This window comes from Ochotona princeps, chromosome 15, assembly GCF_030435755.1.
Source record: "Ochotona princeps isolate mOchPri1 chromosome 15, mOchPri1.hap1, whole genome shotgun sequence".
Lineage (NCBI taxonomy): Eukaryota > Metazoa > Chordata > Mammalia > Lagomorpha > Ochotonidae > Ochotona > Ochotona princeps.
The window spans coordinates 1932861-1953097 of record NC_080846.1 but is presented as its reverse complement, the minus strand read 5'-3'; the positions used below and the strand labels follow the sequence as shown (position 1 = coordinate 1953097).

General features: G+C 60.6%; 1 protein-coding gene across 1 annotated transcript; it reads left to right on the top strand.

The window, feature by feature from the left end:
• The first annotated feature begins 880 nt into the window (after positions 1 to 880).
• On the top strand, positions 881 to 18009 carry GTSE1 (G2 and S-phase expressed 1). The gene is made up of 14 exons (XM_058673724.1): positions 881 to 917; positions 1002 to 1116; positions 1237 to 1391; positions 6485 to 6542; positions 6639 to 7221; positions 10591 to 10761; positions 11463 to 11583; positions 12252 to 12578; positions 12953 to 13051; positions 13627 to 13699; positions 15226 to 15465; positions 16594 to 16792; positions 17357 to 17569; positions 17806 to 18009. The coding sequence occupies exons 1-14, from the start codon at positions 881 to 883 to the stop codon at positions 17887 to 17889; spliced, it is 2475 nt and encodes an 824-aa protein (XP_058529707.1). The 3' UTR covers positions 17890 to 18009.
• The last annotated feature ends 2228 nt before the right edge of the window (positions 18010 to 20237 follow it).

Below are 20237 nucleotides of genomic sequence, written 5' to 3'. Positions count from 1 at the left end.
AATGGAAGGGGTGCACGGAAGACAGTTTATAGTGACAAGTTACTTCAGTGCTGTAGACCAGGGGCAGGGGAGTGGGCAGTGGGTAGGCAGTGAGTGGGCAGTGTCAGGGACCTTTCAGTGCTGCAGGGATCTGACCTGTCACGAGGCAGGTTTGGAGTGGGACTAAGCCCCACAGGCACAGACCATCAGGCACTGGGCACAGGGGTCAAGAGCCTGGCCTCTGCGTCCATAGGTGTGGGAGGCATGGAGCCAGGCTGCCAGCCCAGCAAGTGCCTGGAGGTTCCGAGTCTGTGGTGACAACCCAGCAAGGCTAGCGCCAGCTTCACCAGAGGTGAGCAGAGAAAGCCCCGCCTTGGGTCCCTCTGTGCCCCTTCTCCTTCCAAGCAGGTCAGTCGGGACCTCCTGTTCCTCATGCCAATGTTTTCCTTTCTTGGGGATAGGAGGTTTGCCCCTGGGTCTGTCTCCATCACTCCTCCAGTTAGAGAGAATGGAACCCAGCAGGGATCTGGAAGTCAGAGGCTCAGGTGAAGGGAGGGCCCAGGGAGACCCGGCAGAGAATGCAGCGGTTCGCCAGAGACTGCCTAGAGAAACCCCGAATGCACAAGGCGTTGAGGACTCCACGTAGAGCCAAAACCCCGGGAGCGCAGAGGGCGTCACCTTGTACAGCCCTGGCCACGGCTCAGGGATGCCGTGTCCCCAGCAGGTGCAGCCCCGGCGCAGGCGCACCCGGGCCAGGGCGACCACCTTTCGGTTGGGAAGCCCACCGAGCGCTCCATCCCCAGCGCTCCCGGGCACATGTGTGCTCGGGTCCGGCGCCCTGGATGACCAGGGCTTCGCGAAGCGGGCACAAGAACCCAACGACGCCTAATAGCCATACGTGATGCTTCCGCGGGACTTCCGGAAGGACTTCCGGGGAGGTGCGGAACCAATCAGCTGCGCGGAAGCAGCGCGCGTGCGCCCCGGGCTCCTTGGCGGGGCTCTCTGAGGACTACAATCCCCAGGATGCTCCGGACCCGCCGACCCTTTTCAAACGGACCAATCGGCACCCGCGCAGTCCGACGGCGCGTTTAAATCCTTGGCGGGGTTCGGCGGCGTCGGGCGAGGTGGGCCGCTCAGGTGAGGGTTTCTTGCGGTGGACGCCGCGGGAGGGCGGCAGCTGCCCGGGCAGAGTCGGCGGACCGGCCTTCCGTTATCCGCGCTGCGGCTTCCCCAGGCCGGGCCGCGGTCCCCCCGCAGCTCCCGGCCTGCTGGCACCCGGGACGGCCCTGCCTTCCCCCGCTCCCCGACCTGCCCCGGACACCTGCCCCACTCCGGCCGCTTCCTCCTTGCAGCTCTGGCCATGGACCGAGCGGCCGGCGGGCACGCGCAAACGGATGAGGCTGAGAAAGAAGGTGAGGCCCGGGTCCCGCCGCGGGAACTCGGGGACCGAGTGAGATGCTCCTGTGTGCTGTGCTGTGCTGTGCTCCGGGAGGGACGGGGTACCCGTGTCTGGGGGAAGGGCCGCCCTGGAGGCACAGGGCCCCCATGTCCATGGGGAGGGCCGCCCGGGAGATACAGGGTCCCCATGTGTGGAGATAACCGTGTCCATGGGGCGGGTCGCCTGGGGGGACAGGGGCCTCATGTGTGGGGGTCCCCGTGTTCATGGGCCGGGTCGCCTGGGGATACAGGGCCCCCATGTGTGGGAGTCCCCCATGTTCGTGGAGCGGCTGTCTCCGTGTGTTGTGTGTGTGTGTTTCCCGTGTCCATGGGCTGGGTCGCCCTGCAGGACATTGGCCCTTCTGTGTAGGAAGGGTCACCCGGGAGGTGGAGGGCCCTGTGTTGGTGGGTAGGGCTCCTGTACCTGTGGGGGGACGAGCAGACACACACACACACACACACACACACACACACACACACACACACACACACACACACACACACACACACACACACACACACACACACACACACACACGGTTCTGGCACCACAGGTTCCTTATTTCTTCAGTGCCTGCCACAGGAGGACGCTCCAGGGTGTGTGATGGGTCTTTGTTTGATTTCTGCAGAAGGCAGTGCTGCTTACGTTACTTGACAGAGCCTCCCAGATGCCAGCTGCAGTGCCTGGGCTGGGGCAAGGACTCCGCTCGGGTCCCCCGGCAGGCCTGGGCCGGGGCAGGGGCTCCGCTCGGGTGCCCTGGTCCCCCGGGCGGGTGTGGGGAGCCCCAGTTGTGTCGTGGCAGCCATCTCTTGGGTATGTCTCTGCAGGAAGCCAGAGCCAGGGACCCTGGTGCGTGGCGTCTCGCCAGGGCGGTGCCTGCCTTGTGCTGTGCTGGTTTCTGAGCTGTGTGGGACCCTGGGAATCTGAGGGAGCAAGGCTGGTGGGGGCTTTGTTCCTTGCTGTGCTGTCTTGTGGTTTGGTTCTCAAGATGCGGGTTACTGAGGTTCCTCGGTGTCCGAGGGACACCTGCCCAGCCCAGCCCAGCCCAGCATCAGCACCCAGCAGTGCTCCGGGCCCTCACGGGAAGCGGCTGGGACTGGCCTGGCTCCACGCAGGCAGCCCTCTGAGCGCGGAACTGGTCCCTGGCTCAGGTGTGATGCCCGCTGCACGGTACATGTCTGCCTGCTCGTCATGGTGTGTGGGGTAGGGACCAGCAAGAACGAGAGGCCTGGACGCATTCATACAGACACACGGATGTTTGCAAGTACTTTTGATCCCAGGTGATTAGGTCTGCAGGTGAGGGACCCCTGGGTGTGGCCTTGCCCCCCCCGACTCTCTTCCCTGCACAGACCCCAGACCCCAGCGTTCCTACCCTTCCTTCCTCTGGTGACCCTTCCTTCCTTTCAAGAAGATTTAGTTATCCGAAAGGCACAGGCACAGAGGGAGCGAGAGATCGCGCTCCCATCCATTGGGTCACTGCCAACATGGCTGTGGCAGCCCCAGCTGGGCCAGGCGGAAACCAGGGCCAAGGACTCCATCTGGATCTCCCATGTGGGTGGCAGGGCCTCCAGTAGTTGGGGTGTCACCCACTGCCCCCCCCAGATCCCAAGGGCAGCAGCCGGGACACGAGACATGAGCCAGCACGCTGATCTGGGCTGTGGACAGGGCAGGCAGCAGCAGTCCACTGTGTCGCATGTGTGCCCTGCCCCTGTGTCATGGCTGCTTGAACAGAGCCCACTGTGACCCCCGCCCCCAGAGCTGTCACGGCTGCTTGCAGACAGAGCCCACTGTAACCCCTGCCCCCAGTGCTGTCTTGTCTGCTTGCAGACAGAGCCCGCTGTAACCCCTGTCCCCAGTGTCATGGCTGCTTAAACAGAGCCCACTGTGACCCCTGTCCCCAGTGTCATGGCTGCTTAAACAGAGCCTGCTGTAACCCCTGTCCCCAGTGTCATGGCTGCTTAAACAGAGCCCACTGTAACCCCTGCCCCCAGAGCTGTCATGGCTGCTTGCAGACAGAGCCCACTGTAACCCCTGTCCCCAGTGTCATGGCTGCTTAAACAGAGCCCACTGTAACCCCTGCCCCCAGAGCTGTCATGGCTGCTTGCAGACAGAGCCCACTGTAACCCCTGTCCCCAGTGTCATGGCTGCTTAAACAGAGCCCACTGTGACCCCTGTCCCCAGTGTCATGGCTGCTTAAACAGAGCCCGCTGCAACCCCTGTCCCCAGTGTCATGGCTGCTTAAACAGAGCCCACTGTAACCTCCGCCCCCAGAGCTGTCATGGCTGCTTGCAGACAGAGCCCACTGTAACCCCTGTCCCCAGTGTCATGGCTGCTTAAACAGAGCCTGCTGTAACCCCTGTCCCCTGTGTCATGGCTGCTAAACAGAGCCCGCTGTAACCCCCGCCCCAGAGCTGTCATGGCTGCTTGCAGACAGAGCCTGCTGTGACCCCTGCCCCCAGAGCTGTCATGGCTGCTTGCAGACAGAGCCCGCTGTGACCCCTGTCCCCAGTGTCATGGCTGCTTAAACAGAGCCCGCTGTGACCCCTGTCCCCAGTGTCATGGCTGCTTGCAGACAGAGCCCACTGTAACCCCTGTCCCCAGTGTCATGGCTGCTTGCAGACAGAGCCCACTGTAACCCCTGTCCCCAGTGTCATGGCTGCTTGCAGACAGAGCCCACTGTGACCCCTGCCCCCAGAGCTGTCATGGCTGCTTGCAGACAGAGCCCACTGTAACCCCCTGTCCCCAGTGTCATGGCTGCTTGCAGAGCAGCCCCGGAGACTGCATATGCTCATTGCGTGTTGATCGTGTCAACGTTGTGTTGAGCCTGTTCTGCCTTGCAGGACAGACCCTCCTGGCCCTGAGGCTCCTGTGTGGTGGCCGCACACTCCCGCGCTCGCTCTTTGTGTCTCCTCCTTGGGCGTCCTGCGCTGCACGCCCGTTTTCTCAGATCTCGCTGGTCTCCATCCCTCGTATTCAGAGCTCTGAGCTGCCCTGTGACGTCTGCTCTTTGCCCTGTCACTGTCTGCCTCTAGCCAGACACCTGCTTAGCGCAACCCCCTGCTCCCACCTGCCCCTGTTCTTCTTCGGCCATTTTGTGTGTTGCTGACAGATGCTGCCTGCTTCCTTCTAAGAGCATCAGTCAGTTTGTAGGACCTTCTGTGTAGAACTCTTCAGTGGCTGCTATTGAGCTTTGGATAAAATAAAAACTCCTGTAGGGCAGACATCAGGCCCTGCATCCCATATCAGGGCCCAGCTCTGCTTTCTGCTGGTACATGACCCAAGAGACAACAGGCGATGGCTCGTGTGCTTGTGTCCCTGGCCGCAGGGACACATCCCGATGCTGTTCCTGGCCTCACCCGGCCCCGCTCCTCTGGTGGACTTCTGAGATGTGAACCAGAGTGAATGGAAGATCTCGCTTTCTCCCTGCATTTTTTTTTTTTAATTTATTTATTTGTATTGGAAAAGCAGAGAGAAAGATTTTCCATCCGCTGATTCATTCCCCAAGTGGCTGCAACAGCCGGAGCTGAGCCGATCTGAAGTCAGGAGCCATGAGCCTCCTCTGGGTCTCCTACTTGGGTGCAGAGTCCCAAGGCCTTCAGCCACCCTCGACTGCTTTCCCAGGCCACAAGCAGGGGGCTGGATGGGAAGTGGAACTAGGGGGTCAGGAACTGTGCCCCACGGGGTCCTGGTGCTCTCAAGGTCAGAGTTTAGCCATTGACCGTCGTGCCAGACCCTCTACCTTCTAAATAAGTATGAATAAGTAAATGAGCGAGTGCGTGCTTGGGAAGCACCTGTGCGCAGTGTCCTGTGGTTCGGGTGCCCTCCAGGCTTGACCCTGCTTGCAGCTGCTCTGACGATGGAGCAGGTCCTCAAGCCTCTTGGAGGCGGCAGCACCCCGCTCAGGGCAGTCTGCTTGGCTCTTGGTGCAGGAGGCACAGCCAGCCACGCACACCACCCAGAGCCCCGGTACAAGATGGCTGCTGTCACGCCTGCGCCCTGAGCCCTCATCCACAGCAGACAAGGGGAAGTTGCTGGGAGTGCGTGCTCACAAATTTGGCCTCCTGGTTCGGATGTCTAAAAATGACTTTCCTGCCTGTCCTGGAACCTGCGTGGCCCTAGGTGGTCTGTCTCTTGGGGGTCCTTGGGGATGTGGCTTGTGCAAGTTTATGCATGGTACCTGTCTGCTGGTTCACTCCCCAAGTGGCAGCAATGGCTGGAGCTGAGTTGATCCAAAGCCAGGAGCCAGGAGCCTTTTCAGGTCTCCCACACCAGTGTAGGGTCCCAAGTCTTTGGGCCATCCTCTACTGCTTTCCCAGGCCACAAGCAGGAAACTGGATGGGAAGTGGAGCAGCTGGGACAGGAGCTGGCGCCCATATGGGATCCCGGTACTTGCAAAGCGAGGATTTAGCCACTGTATAAACTCTATTGTGATGGAATGTGGAACGGCCATTAGCCATTTGCTGAGTGTCAGGCCTCAGCCAGAGCTTGAGGAATTTGTTGTTTTGGTGGGGCTTCCGATCTGGCTGGGCCTCTGAAGTGGCCAGGGACACCTACAGAAACGTGAAGCCAGCAGAGCGGGAGCGGTCAGGGGCAGGTGCTGTGGGAGGCCTGGGCCTGGGAACAGAGCCTGTCTCCGGGGGGAACTTGGTGAGCCTCTGCGGCTGCTGGAGGCTAGAGGATGCCTGGGCGGGACACCAGGCGCAGGGTCCCCTGGAGCTCAGGAGGCGCTGAGAAGCCACATCGGTCCTCACCTTGCTCCTGGGCCACTGTGGGAAGATGGCCAGGTGCGTGGTAGCCTGAGCAGGCCTGTTCTGGGTGGCCGGACCTGGGTGCCTGCGGTGCCTGCCCTCGCCTGGAGAAGCTGCGGGCATGATTCCAGGCGAGTGTCTCAGTCTGTCTAAACTGACATCAGCCGCGGGGTTGGCTGTTGTCACTTTGACAGTGAACGGAAGGCAGTGTGATCTGGACCCCCAGTGCAAGTGGGTTAAATGGACACGGGTGTTGCTTCCACGTGTGGCGTCTTCCTCTCCCCAGCTCCCCCCAGGTAACCCCGGCCTTCTCTGCCAGGTGTCGTTCTTCTGGCTGATGAGCAGTTCGACTTTGATCTCTCCTTGTCGCCCTCCAGGTAAGCAAAGGGTTTTCTTCCCTGACCTTGGGATGCACAGTGAGCTAAGTTTTTGACATGAATGCCACATGGTCATCAGCCTTCTCTTTAAAACAGTGCAAATGAAGATGAAGTGTTCTTCGGGCCTGTTGGGCATAAAGAAAGATGCATTGCCGCCAGCCTGGAGCTCAGCAGCCCTGCCCCTGGGCCGGCCCCCGGAAGCCCCCTGGAGTGGAGTCCCCTGGCCGGGGAGAAGTTCGTTGAGGTGTACAAGGAAGCGCGTCTGCTGGCCCTGCAGATAGAGGGCAGCCGCAGGCCCCGGGCTGCCCCCGCGGCCCAGCCCCACGAGCCCGCCAGCCACACGGTGGAAAGATTCGTGCAGGAGTCGCAGCTGAAACTGAGCCTCTTTGACAAGGAGCGGGAGGAGCAGAAGAGCCCCAAGTCACTAAAACGAGAGACGTACTTCCTGCCCAACAGCCCCTTGGGACCAGTGCTCCCAGGCCTCCAGCCCTCGGTCGTGCCCAGCTCTGCTGCCCAGGCTGGCCCCGTCCGGGCGCAGGGGCCACTGCTCTCGTCTCATCCAGGGGCTGCCCGCCCTGCCAACCCGACAGTGACGCAAAAGAGGGTGCCCAGCAAGCTGCAGCTGCCTAGGGCGTCAGTGGCGGGCAGAGGGAAAGGCCTTCACGTGACCTCGGAGAAGGTGGAGGAGCTCTCTCCTGGGGGATTGAGTGGGGGGACTGGGGTAGGGGAGGGGCAGATGCAGCGAGGGTGGCAGGGGCAGAGCTGTAAGGCTGAAAAACAGCTGCTGTGTAGGGCCCAGGAACCCTGGGCAGCGTGTGTGTGTGTGTGTGTGTGTGTGTGTAGGGCCCAGGAACCCTGGGCAGCGTGTGTGTGTGTGTGTGTAGGGCCCAGGAACCCTGGGCAGCGTGTGTGTGTGTGTGTGTGTGTGTGTGTGTGTGTGTAGGGCCCAGGAACCCTGGGCAGTGTGTGTGTGTGTGTGTGTGTGTGTGTGTGTAGGGCCCAGGAACCTGGGCAGCGTGTGTGTGTGTGTGTGTGTGTGTGTGTGTGTGTGTGTGTGTAGGGCCCAGGAACCCCGGGCAGCGTATGTGTGTGTGTGTGTGTGTGTGTGTGTGTGTGTGTAGGGCCCAGGAACCCTGGGCAGCGTGTGTGTGTGTGTGTGTAGGGCCCAGGAACCCTGGGCAGCGTATGTGTGTGTGTGTGTGTGTGTGTGTGTGTGTGTGTGTGTAGGGCCCAGGAACCCCGGGCAGCGTATGTGTGTGTGTGTGTGTGTGTGTAGGGCCCAGGAATCCCGGGCAGCGTGTGTGTGTGTGTGTAGGGCCCAGGAATCCCGGGCAGCGTGTGTGTGTGTGTGTAGGGCCCAGGAACCTGGGCAGCGTGTGTGTGTGTATGTGTAGGGCCCAGGAACCCTGGGCAGCGTGTGTGTGTGTGTGTGTGTGTGTGTGTGTGTAGGGCCCAGGAACCTGGGCAGCGTGTGTGTGTGTATGTGTAGGGCCCAGGAACCCTGGGCAGCGTGTGTGTGTGTGTGTGTGTGTGTAGGGCCCAGGAACCCCAGGCAGCGTGTGTGTGTGTGTGTGTGTGTGTGTGTGTAGGGCCCAGGAACCCTGGGCAGCGCGTGTGTGTGTGTGTGTGTGTGTGTGTGTAGGGCCCAGGAACCCTGGGCAGCGTGTGTGTGTGTGTGTGTGTGTGTGTGTGTGTGTGTGTAGGGCCCAGGAACCCCGGGCAGCGTATGTGTGTGTGTGTGTGTGTGTGTGTGTGTGTGTGTGTGTGTAGGGCCCAGGAACCCCGGGCAGCGTATGTGTGTGTGTGTGTGTGTGTGTGTAGGGCCCAGGAATCCCGGGCAGCGTGTGTGTGTGTGTGTAGGGCCCAGGAATCCCGGGCAGCGTGTGTGTGTGTGTGTAGGGCCCAGGAACCTGGGCAGCGTGTGTGTGTGTATGTGTAGGGCCCAGGAACCCTGGGCAGCGTGTGTGTGTGTGTGTGTGTGTGTGTGTGTGTAGGGCCCAGGAACCTGGGCAGCGTGTGTGTGTGTATGTGTAGGGCCCAGGAACCCTGGGCAGCGTGTGTGTGTGTGTGTGTGTGTGTGTGTGTGTGTGTGTGTGTAGGGCCCAGGAACCCCGGGCAGCGTGTGTGTGTGTGTGTGTCTGTGTTTGTAGGGCCCAGGAACCCTGGGCAGCGTGTGTGTGTGTGTGTGTGTGTGTCTGTAGGGCCCAGGAACCCTGGGCAGCGCGTGTGTGTGTGTGTGTGTGTGTGTGTAGGGCCCAGGAACCCTGGGCAGCGTGTGTGTGTGTGTGTGTGTGTGTGTGTAGGGCCCAGGAACCCTGGGCAGCGTGTGTGTGTGTGTGTGTGTGTGTGTGTGTGTGTGTAGGGCCCAGGAACCCCGGGCAGCGTGTGTGTGTGTGTGTGTGTGTGTGTGTGTGTGTGTAGGGCCCAGGAACCCCGGGCAGCGTGTGTGTGTGTGTGTGTGTGTGTGTGTGTAGGGCCCAGGAACCCTGGGCAACGTGTGTGTGTGTGTGTGTGTGTGTGTAGGGCCCAGGAACCCCGGGCAGCGTGTGTGTGTGTGTGTGTGTGTGTGTGTGTGTGTCTGTAGGGCACAGGGAGTCGGGGCAGTTCTGGGGGGGCACGGGGACTTGGACAGCGTGTGTGTGTATGTACACGTGCGGGGCATGGAGACTCGGCAGTGTAGGGGGAGTGGGGACAACTCGGGGCAGGATTTCCGCCCGGCCCTGTGCCTTGTTGGACCTTGTTGGACTGCTGGTGCGCCACACCTGCTCAGCAGCGGCCGTCAGAGAGCTGCTGGGATGGCTGTGAGCACCAGGAAGTCCCACCGGGGTGTGGAGGGTTGCTGGCTTTGGAAACACAGCCGGTGGAAGGTAAAGTGGCGTGGTTTCGTGGACAAGCTGGGCTGTCCCTTGGAAATCTGTAGGTAGAGCTCCCGTCCGACGGCCGAGGCGCTCCGCGGCAGACCTGACGCACGCAGGCCCCGCTCAGGTGTAGGCACACCCGTTCAAAGCTGCAGCGGTCCTAGTGGGCAGCAGGTAGAGCCGGCCCGGACAGCCAGCAGCCTGCCTCATAGCAACAACTACACCCTGGCAAAAAGCAGATGAGCAGTGACTTGTGCTATAGTGTGTAAACCCTTGTTCACGGAAACATGCTCAGTGAACAAGGCAGGCACACAGCTGGGGTTGTTCGTGGATGTGAAGTGACTGTGACAGGCAGTTATGCAGGTGGGGCGTAACAATGTTCCCAGTGTCGCACAATGGAATGAAATATACTAAAAACCACTCAAGGGTCAGTTTTTTTAAAGATTCATTTTTGTTTGAAAGGCAGACTTACAGAGAGGAGAGAGAGAGAGAGGGATCTGCCATCCACTGGTTTACTCCCCAAATGGCCACAGCGGCTGAAGCTGGGCTGAGCTAAAGCCAGGAGCCTGGAGCTTCCACGTGGTGCAGGGACCCAAGCACTTGGTCCAGTTCCTGTTTTCCCAGGCACATTAGCACAGATCTGGATCGGAAGTGGAGCAGCAAGGACAGGAGCCAGTGCCCATGTGGGCTGCCAGTGGCACAGGTAGAGGCTTAACATTGCCGTACCATAGCCCAGGCCTGTTGGTCAATGTTTGAAACAGCACAAAGGGAGGGAGTTGCTGCAGCATGGCAGTGGCTGTGAGCTGCCGTCCGGCCTGCCCTGGGCACCTGCTAACAAGGCGCGTGTGCTCCCGGTGGGTTACACCCCTGAGCGATTGTCAGGGCCCAGCTGAGAGCGTGCGTTGCAGCTGCGCAGTACCTGCTGCACGAGGCGGTTCTCCCTGTATGCACTGAGGTGTGAGTAATTGTAGGGGTCCTAGCCAAAGTAGCTTCTGGGATCCCCGCTGTCCTGGTGTAGTCTTGGTGTCCTGAGGAAGCGTCAGGGACTAAGGAAGTGTTGCGGTCACCAGGGCAGTGGCTGAGCAGAGGATGTGTGAGCAGCCACGTGTGCCGTGTTGGGAAGGGCTGCGGCTGCGCCACACCGAGGGGAGCACCGGGCAGTCCTCATGTTTCAAATCTAAAATTTTCAGCTCAAGAAAGAGATGCCGAGTCGTCTTCCCAGCACGGAAACCCTGAAAGGAAAGGAGCTCCGTGGGGGTGCACTCGCTGACGCGGCCAGTGCGCCTCTGGACACGGCCAGTGTGCCGGCCGCTGGAAGCCACCTGGCCCCGGGCAAGCGATCACTACCCGTGCCTCCCAAGGTGAGGGCCCAGCAGGGGCGCCAGTCCTGGGGCTCGGGGAGTAGATGCAGTTGGTGTGGGAGTGCTGAGTCTCAATTCAAACCACCTTAGCACAGTTGAAGGCGTGCCCACGGAGGAGCTCAGAGGAAGGCATCCTCAGCTAGGCCCACCAGTAGCGTGTGTCATGGCCCGGCCTCTGCTCACCCAGGGCTGGGGGGTGGACAGGTTGGCCTCCCTGAGCATCAGTGCCACGGTGGGCCACCCCTGCCCCCTCACGGGCCTGGGTGTGGAAGGGATGGAGCAGGATGCATTGCACACAGAAGCTCTCAGGCCTGGAGGCCACCAGCAGACTCGTCGCCCTTTATTTCTTGGCGCTGGCGGTCCAGCCAGGCTCTGCAGGACTGTGTAGAGTTGCCTGTATCGGCTGGCTCGGGCCCACGCTGCATCCCCCCACGCCCCACGCTTCTCAGGCGGGGCACTGCAGAGAAGTCCGCTGGACATGGGCCTTCTACATTCCCACATGGACAGAAGCGAAATCCTGCTTTTGCAGGACTCAGCAGTGGGTAGCTGACGAGCTCCACTGACCATCGTGGGGTTCCCAGGGCACGGGGCAGGGTGTGTGTGTGTGTGTGTGTGTGTGCGCACAGCTGACCGTGTGGGGCGTCCAGGGCAGGGGGCAGGGTGTGTATGTCCAACTAACCGTTGTGCAATATTTATCTCAGTTGGGGCTGAGGAAGAGCCTGTTGCGACCACCCAGCTGCAGTCTGGCCCGGAAGTCCTCTTCCTCGGGGGGCGTGTCCCGTGAGGTGGCCGGTGTGTGCCCCTCTCCCACAGCAGGCAGAGGTGAGCATGGGCACCTTGGGCCAGGCCCACCCCAGCCGGACACGGGCCTGTGCTTAACACAGACAGGGTGGGGAGGGCCAGGTTGGGGGGACACTGTCGCCGCCCCTGCTTTGCATGCTGCTGTCCAGTGAGGAACAGCGTGGCAGGTGGCTGGCTCGTGGGTGCTTGGCAGTGATGAAGTGCTTGTGGACCAGCACTCGGATCATGCTCGGGTCCTGCCACAGCGCGGTGCCCAAGCCTGTGCAGCTCAGGCTGAACTTCCCCTGAGCCGAGGCTGCCCTGTAACAGGAAGGCAAGGAGCCCACGGGGGCTTCCACAGCTCCCCTCTGGGTGCCTGCTGTGTGCACTGCACAGTGCCGCCTGTTGAGGGTTTTGCTGACGAAGTGGGGCCAGTTGTGAACACTCTGAGGCTGATGGGATGGGTCGTCCTGACTCTGCCACTCAGTGTCTCAGAGTTTGTGTACTGTCTGTGCCACGCAGGGCCAGTACCCAGCTCGGCAGGGTCGCGGTCTCCCAGTGCCAATGGGCCTGCCCCTCTGTGGCACACAGTCCCTTTGCAGACACGGATGCCCGCCTGTGGCCATTGGTGAAAAGGGAGGGCTCTGTTTCCATGGCAGGAATTGGGTGGGCCCTTGATGTGTGATAACTTCATGTGTCCCCTCTTCCAGCTAAGCTTGCCAGCACTCCGGCCAATGGCTCCTTGCCTCTGCCAAACACTGGCAGGTTGGGCAGAACAGGTCCCACTGTGCCACCCCAGCCTCTACCGGCAGCAGAGTCCAACAGAGCCAAGTCCACACTGGAGCAACCCACAGTACCCCCCGCAGCTGCTCCCACACAGCCCCAGACCCCCAGAACAAGGGACCCAGGGCTGCTGCCAGCGTCTTCTCGGCTGAGTGAAGTTGGAAGTGTCGGGAGGCAGGATTCGCATCGAAGATCCTCAACAAAGACCATGCCGACTCCCACAGATCCGTTTAAGGTTCCCAAGTTTTCTGTTGGTGAGTAACCATGAACCTGCACCATGTGTCTCAACAGTGAAGAAGCCCCAGGTGCGGTTTTGTACACCTGGCCGCAGCACCATGGAGTTTCATGTTCTGTTCTTCCCTGGTGTGGGGTGAGGAGTACCTGAGGCCCCAAATTTGGGGGACAGTGTGGTGGTTCAACAGGCTAACTCTCCACCTGCAGTGCCAGCATTCCATATGGGCACCAGTCTGGTCCTGGATGCTCCACTTTTGATCCAGCTCCCTGCTTGTGGCCTGGGAAAGTAGTGGCAGATGGACCAAGTCCTTGGGATCCTGTGCCCACATGGGAGACCTGGAAGAAGCTTCTGGCTCCTGCCTTTGGATCAGCTCAGCTATCTTCCATCCACTAGTTCACTCCCCAAGTGTCCGCAGAAGCCAGGAAGTCCACCCTGATCTCCCACGTGGGTGGCAGGGCCCAAGCATCCGGGCTGTCATGTGCTGCCTTCAGGGTGCAGGAGCGGGAAGTTAGTTTAGGAGTGGAGGGGCTGGGGCAGAAGCGGCACTGCAGTGTGGGCAGGTATCCCAGGCGGCAGCTCAGCCTGCTGCACACAGCTCCCCTTCTGGGGGCCTGCTATCGTCTTGGGGGGGCTGTCCTGCTGAGGTGTCTTGTGCTGTGGGGGCACAAGAGCAGCCCATTTGTGGGCAGAGGTGACAGCTGGGGGACAGTGGCCTGCCACCCACGGAGGAGACGGCCCCGAGTGGCTGGACTCGGGATCTCTGCAGCTGGCTGCAGCACTTGGTGAGACATTGCCTGGGGCGCCAGTGCATGGTGTGTGTGGCTGACTCGGGCTTGTCTGTGAGCTGGCTCACGGGGAGCCATGCTGCAGGGGCTGTGGCAGGGTGGGAACTCTGGGTGTCGTGGCCCACTCAGCACCTGCATCTCAGCACCTCGGGGAGCACATGGGCACAGCATCCCCACCTGGGAGATGGAGGCCTGGCCCAGGAATGCAGCCACAGGCGGGACTCAGAGTGAGGGGACACTAACCCGCTTGTGGCTGACCCTCATTTCCTCTCTTGGTCCTAGGTGGCTCACCAGGCGGCACAACGCCCAAGCCCTCACGGGTGCAGAGGTCACAGTCCTGTGCATCAGCTAGGAGGTACTCGCTGGTCTCCTGCCATCCTTCTCCCTTACCCTAGGAACCCCGAGGTGCCCGGCTAGCTGTGATAGTGCATCAGCTCAGCCTGCCCTTCTGCCCACTGGCCTGGGCTGCGGGCACACCCTGTGTGCACACTCACACTGTGGGTACTTAGCCTGCTCGGCCACGGGCTGAGGGCACACCCTGTGTGCACACTCACACTGTGGGTGCACACTGAGTTTCCACTTTGGTATCTGCTGAAGCCTAAGCTCCTGTGCTATGAGACTGCCCGGGCTCAAGTCAGGAGCTCGGTGGAGCCCAGGGTCTGGATCTTACAGCGCTTGCAGGACAACCTCGCCTGTACTTCAGCTGAAGATTCCCGGTCAGGCAGCTGTGCAGACAAGCAGAACAAGCTGCCTTTGCTCACATTGTGGTCCCCAGCAGGGCATGGCAGCTGGTGCAGGTCATAGACCCCGCCCCCGGCCGTCCCTCCGATATGCTCCACCTGCAGTCCTCGCCGTGAGGGTGTGGCTGGGCCCAGGCCAAGAAGCACTCAGATGTGCTGGGCTGGCATCCCCATGGCCAGTTCCTGGCACCAGTGTGGATGAGGACGGCACCTGCTCTGGGCCTTGCTGGAATGGGATGGGCAGGATCATCACTCGGCTGACCCCAGAGGGGAGCCACTCGCTCTACTGGGCACCAGGGTGGGCATCTGTCCATCTTCTGATGACTTGGGACGTTCCTGTCCTGGGTCTTGGGGTGAGAGGGCATGCTTCCTTGGCGGCAGCCCCACCATCACACCTCCCTTCCCACACAGCAGCCGGCAGCAGGAACCCAAGCCAGGCAGCCCCTCACAGCCCGCTCAGCTCCTCTCCCAAGTGGCCCCTCACAGCCCGCTCAGCCTCTCAGCCTTGTCTCTTTGGTGGAAGGGGTCAAGGGTATGTCTTGGATACTGCCCCACTATCTGATCACCCAGAGGGTAGGGGTGACCGCGGCTGCATGTGGAAGACACCAACACCCCGTCTCCAGTGAGCGACAGCTGACGGGACCCTGTGTCTTCCAGCAGGCAGGGACGCCCTGCTGGTTGTCAAGGCTCAGTGTTGTTGGCGATGGGAGACTTGCTTAGAACTGAGCACTCTGACCCAGCCTTCTGTTCACTGGGTTCTGCAACCTGAAGCCCCAGCTGGGAGGGCGGGCAGAGACTAGCTGTGCACTCGCCCACCCACCTGCTCTGGGGGGATTGTGAGCCTGTCTGACAGTGGGTTTTTGCAGCTCTGTGCAGCTCCCCTAGAGGAGTGTTTTCCTAGTACCATCCGATTGTTCTAGTGACCTACACGGACAGAGGAGGCCGGGCTGACGGTGGGCAGCGCGGAGCGTCGCCCTCCCTGGGAGGCCCACAACAGAACACAGTTTACTGGCTGCCTTTGCAGCCACAATCTCCGGTGTGACACGGGCTCCACGCCGCCTTCCCACAGGGGCTGGGGGTTCATTTGCAGGCTTCCAGGTCGTCTCTTCTCTCCTCAGGACTCTCGTTTTATCCTTGCCAGGGTTGTTATCCACAGCACCCCCACAAGATGCGTCTCGGGGCTGGCCTCCCCAGGGCTGGCCAGCAGTGTGCAACCGCCCCGGAGTGCGAGGCACCTGTCAGCCTTGCCCACACCCACTGGCCGCCGCCTTTCCAGTTTTGTGCGGGACACCCCCAGGACTGCACCCAGGGCACTGGCCTCACCCCTGCCCGGGCCTGCTTGGCGACTTTCTTCAGAGCCCCGGCAGAAATGCGCAGTGAGGTAAGAGATGAGGGGTGTGGCAAGATCCTGGGAAGGCTGCACAGAGCGGCCAGGCTGACGGCCCACCCTCCCCTGCCCACGCCAGGCCGTCCCTGGGCAAATCCCTTTGGCATTGGTGCCAGGGGCACTGAGGCTCTGTACTTCTCTGGCAGCCGGATCCTGGGAGGGTCACCTCAGCCCCGCTCTCGGGGACTCTCTGCTTCATCTCCTGTCCTCTGTCACAGCTCTGGCCACCGAGCCTCCTGTCCTGTCCCCAATAGTGCAATGTGCTGTCCTGCCCAGTCCTGGCAGAGCTTGCTGCTCTCTCCACATCCACGGCCTACTCTTGGCCTTTCTAGAAAAGCCATACAGGAAGTGCTCACTGCTCTGGCCAGGGGTTACTGCGGATCAAACGGTTGGGTGACCACCACAGCCGACAGGACCTCTGCCGGGGGCTAGAGTGTCCTGTCCACGGCCTGGAGCTACAGCTTCCAGAAAGATCGATGGAGTCCAGCTGGAGAGGCCAGGTGATGACCACTCCCCTGCTGCCAAGAGGCCCCTCAGGACTGTGGAGGGCAGACGGCGTCCTTTGCCTGTGGCTTCGGGCTGAGTGCAGGGGCCGGCCTCAGGTGGTGACCACAGTTGCATAGAACACAGCTGGCTCCTCGGTTGCACTGTCCACAAATGACGTGCTCAGTGCCACCTGTGGCAAGGGGCAGCCACCCTGCACAGATCAGATGGACACCGCACCCCCGGCAGAGGTCCTGTGGGCTGCACTGGCAGCCCAGCTGCCTGATTGAGTGGGAACGCCTGGCCGGAGTGCTGACGGCTTCTTGCTTGGCAGGTGTGCCAACCACAGACGGGAGGCCTGCAGGGCCCCCAGCCCTTTCCCCCAAGGCAGTGAGAGAGACAGAGGAGAAACAGGTTAGACACTGCCTGCCATTCCCTGACAGTCATTTCCTCAGAAACAGGTTCCCTCAACAGGAACGTCACCGCGCAGGAGGCTGGTGCAGGCAGTGCACGGCTGGAGGCCCGCACAGCCAGGCCACTGGACACAGGGACTCCCCCGGCCTGGGCTGTGGCCAGGAACCGGGAATGCTGCTGGGCAGCATCTTGGAGAAGGCCGCTTCCAAGCTTCTCTCTCCGCAGGATGGAGCCGACACAGGGGAACAGCGGGGCCGAGTCCGAGCCTGCAGCGTGGTCGCCAGAGGGCAGCTCCTGTGCCCCGGCTGTGCCTCAGGCACTCTCCTTTTCTCCAGAACGAAGTGAGCTGACTTCCCCAAAATGCACTGGGCCAGAAGCAGCTCTGGAAGAAGCCAAGCCCAGTGTGGATGCAGCCCCTGGAGAGGTAGGCTATCTGCTGACATGAGCCCCGCTGGTGCACGGCCTTTACTGACAGAAGGTGCAACCCTGGCCTACCCCCTTCATCCCAGGGGAGTGTCACAGGGCAGGGGCTCAGTGCTGCCGGGGGGCGGAGCCTAGGGAGCAGCACAGAGAGCTACGTCCTGCCCAGGGCACACACAGCCCTCCCTGGGTTTTGAAAATGCACTTACTGAGGACGTAACCTGGGCACTGCCTGTGTGAGACGCCTGGATAAAGGCACTATGTCTCCATCCTGTGATGTGTCCAGTCTGTGCTGTGTCCCCTCCCTGTGCTGAGTCCCTTCCCTGTGCTGTGTCCCCTCCCCTTGCTGTGTCCCTTCCCAGTACTGAGTCCCCTCTGCACTGTGTCCCCTCCCCACACTGAGTCCTCTCCCTGTGCTGTGTCCCGTCCCTCTGCTGTGTCCCTTCCCAGTACTGAGTCCTCTCCCAGTACTGTGTCCCCACTGTGCCGAGTCCTCACCCTGTGCTGTGTCCCCTCCCCGCAGTGTCTCCATCCCATGCTAGTCCCTTCCTCGTACTGTGTCCAACAGGCTCTCCTCGTGGACATTGGGCTGGCCCAGCTCTCCCTCACGGCAGTGGCGGGCAGCAGGTCCCCCACTGACCTCCCGCTCATCGACTTCTGCAGCTCTCCAGAAGTGAATGTGGTTCAGGGGTCTGAGAGCCGACCCCTGACGGACCTCATGACAAACACCCCAGACCTGAGTCGGAGTGTTGCGCCTAAGCCAGCACCGGTGGTAGGGCAGGTGAGGAGCGGCCGGCCCAGGGCACATCAGTGACTGAGCAGGGACCTGGGCTTCCTACAGGTCCCCATCAGCTGCCAGGGTCCCCATCACCTTGGATGTGCGATGCAGCAGACATGCTGGGGGACTGCGCCCGTCCACGGGAGCCCTGTCCCTGTGTTGCTTCTCGCCCACGCACACCTGCTGGACCCAGCTCTCCCAGGCGGCCTTGGCTTTCACCTCTGCTCGTTCTCTTGCAGCTCATCGACCTGAGCTCTCCCCTCATCCAGCTGAGCCCCGCTGCGGACAAGGAGAACGTGGACTCGCCGCTGCTCAAGTTCTGAGTCGAGTGGGGCTTCTCACCGCTTGCTCTTTGCTCTAAGGAATTTCCTCAAGTGATTTTCAACCCATGGGAACAAAATTGAGAAGAAACTGACTAAAGAAGGCTGTGCTCCCGAAGGCCAGAGGGGTGGGTAGGCTGTGGCAGTCAGGGCTGCCTGGGGGTCCCCAAGGCCAGAAGGGTGGGTAGGCTGTGGCAGTCAGGGCTGCCTGGGGGGCCACTCCGGAGCGCCCCGTGCTGTTTCACCCCATGGCTCTGAGTTAGGGATGCTGTTTGCGATCTTTTGTGTATAAAATAGAAGAGCTATTTTTAAAGTTAAATTATGAAATAAATAGAAGCGTACTAAAGCTGTTTCATCCCTCCAGGCCGTATGCGAGACTTGCATTATCCAGACTTTGGGGTTTGTAACAGTGGTTTCCAAGTTGGCGCTGACATTCAGGTAGCAGGTCCCAGGCAGCCGTGGGCACCTGTACTGTCCGTGCGCGCCCAGGCAGTTCCAATGCCATGGGGCCCCAGAGGAAGGGAGCTGGGTGAGGAGGGCCTGCATGTTAGCTGGGCTCGCAGCTGGGGTACGACTGGGGATATGCCCATGGGGGTGGCAGGAATGAAGGGGCACCTGGGAGCTTGCTCCCCATCTGAGGGCCCTCGTGGGTACACGCACCTCCTGCTAGGAGTTGCTGGATGTCCATGCAGTTGCTGCCCAGCAGACAGGAGAACCACCGGCATGTCCCCTTTCTTGTTCGGATCCTCGCTCTGTCCACAGAGTTGAGAGAAGCTGGATGGTGTGGTTAGTGTGCTGAACCACAGTGAGCCGCAACAGCAAGGCTGGCCACTGCCCTCCAAAACCCCCGGGATTGGCCTGGGAGGGACCTCAGGGTTGGCCCTCGCTTCGTGGCCACAGTTGGAGTCTGGACCGAGCTCAGCTAGGCATCTTTCCCCTCTGGGGCTTAATGCTGTCAGCCACACAGGCTCGCGCTTAGACCAAGATGTGGCTGGGCAGCACTGAAGCATCCTGGGAGTGGGCCCTCCATGAGCCCTGGCCTTTGCATCATGGTTGGTCCATGTGGCAGTGGGTTGGGGTACGACTGGGCTCAGCTGGCTCCCAGGCCTCAGGTTGGTCCATGTGGCAGTGGGTTGGGGTACGACTGGGCTCAGCTGGCTCCCAGGCCTCAGGTTCGCCTCTCGGGCTCGCATGAAGCTAGCACAGAAGCACTTGTGGAACTTTCTGGAATGGAAAGAACTGCCCTGGCTCTGCCAGGCTGACACCTTCCCAGACTCGGGTGGTTCAGCTTCTGCGAGTTCACCTGCACCAGGGTTGTGCCATCTTAGGTGGCCGTTGGCAGGCAGCACTGGGATGCTGCTGTCCTGGCCACAGCTGGTCCAGGTGGGCATGGGCAAGATGCAGAGTGGGCTCTTGCAGCTCCAAGTCCATGGGTCTCACTGAGATTGCCGAGGTATACACTGTAAACGGGCCATTCCTCAGCACACCTGCATCCAAGGTCTTCCAGCGTGACCTGCCTTATAGGACTGCCACCCCAGGAAGGGGTGTGGGCCTCTAGGCAGACCCAGAAAACCCCGTGGTGTGAGCAGGACCAGGGCTTTGTCACAGATCTGCCCCGGGCAGGGGTGTGGGAAACGCTGGAGAACTGCAAGATCTGGTTGGACATGGCCCTGACACTTCTCTCCTCAGAATGCAGTCGTCCTGTGGCCCCCTAGAGCCCGGGGCGTCCTAGAGCCCGGGGCCTGAGCTGCCTCTCCTGTCTCCAGTGAGATTCCCTCAGAGCTTTTTCAACCATAGCTTGAGTTTGGTTTGTGCAGGCAGTTAAAAAACAACGACATGCCGGAGTCCAGCTCCAGCCAAGTTCGGAGCTCGGGAAGGGTGCATGGAGTCGACGATAAAGACACAGACACTGTCACTTGGTGCGCTCTCGCTACAGCTCAGGAAGAAGCTGTCCTTTTTATTTACTTAGATACAACACAAGCCTCTACACAAACAACTAATTGTTCTATTTTTACTTCAAGACTAAGAGGGCATGTACAGACATTTGGTCATTCCGTCTGCATTTCAGGGCTAAGCAGGTGCCCCTAAAGATAATTCTGCAAAATACTGTATTCATATTCTTCAACAGTAGCCATGGAGCGACAGCCAGGACTCCAAGGCCAAGGCACATGCGATCACCTGCTAATCAGTAGTACATTCCTACCACATTTCTATTTCTACAACTTACCCATTATTTAGTGGGAAAATGGGTTACAAGGGAAAAAACATAAAATCCAAAACAGAAGTTTCAAATGTTAGATCCCTCTACAACTATAGACTCTACAACTGCACAAAGAACAAAACAATAATTA

Excerpts from the sequence above, each read along its gene's own strand:
- GTSE1 (XM_058673724.1), top strand. The coding sequence starts at position 881 with ATGCTTCCGCGGGACTTCCGGAAGGACTTCCGGGGAG. Across the intron at positions 6,543-6,638 it reads CTCTCCTTGTCGCCCTCCAG|TGCAAATGAAGATGAAGTGT; the intron begins GTAAGCAAAGGG and ends TCTTTAAAACAG. Across the intron at positions 10,762-11,462 it reads CACTACCCGTGCCTCCCAAG|TTGGGGCTGAGGAAGAGCCT; the intron begins GTGAGGGCCCAG and ends TATTTATCTCAG.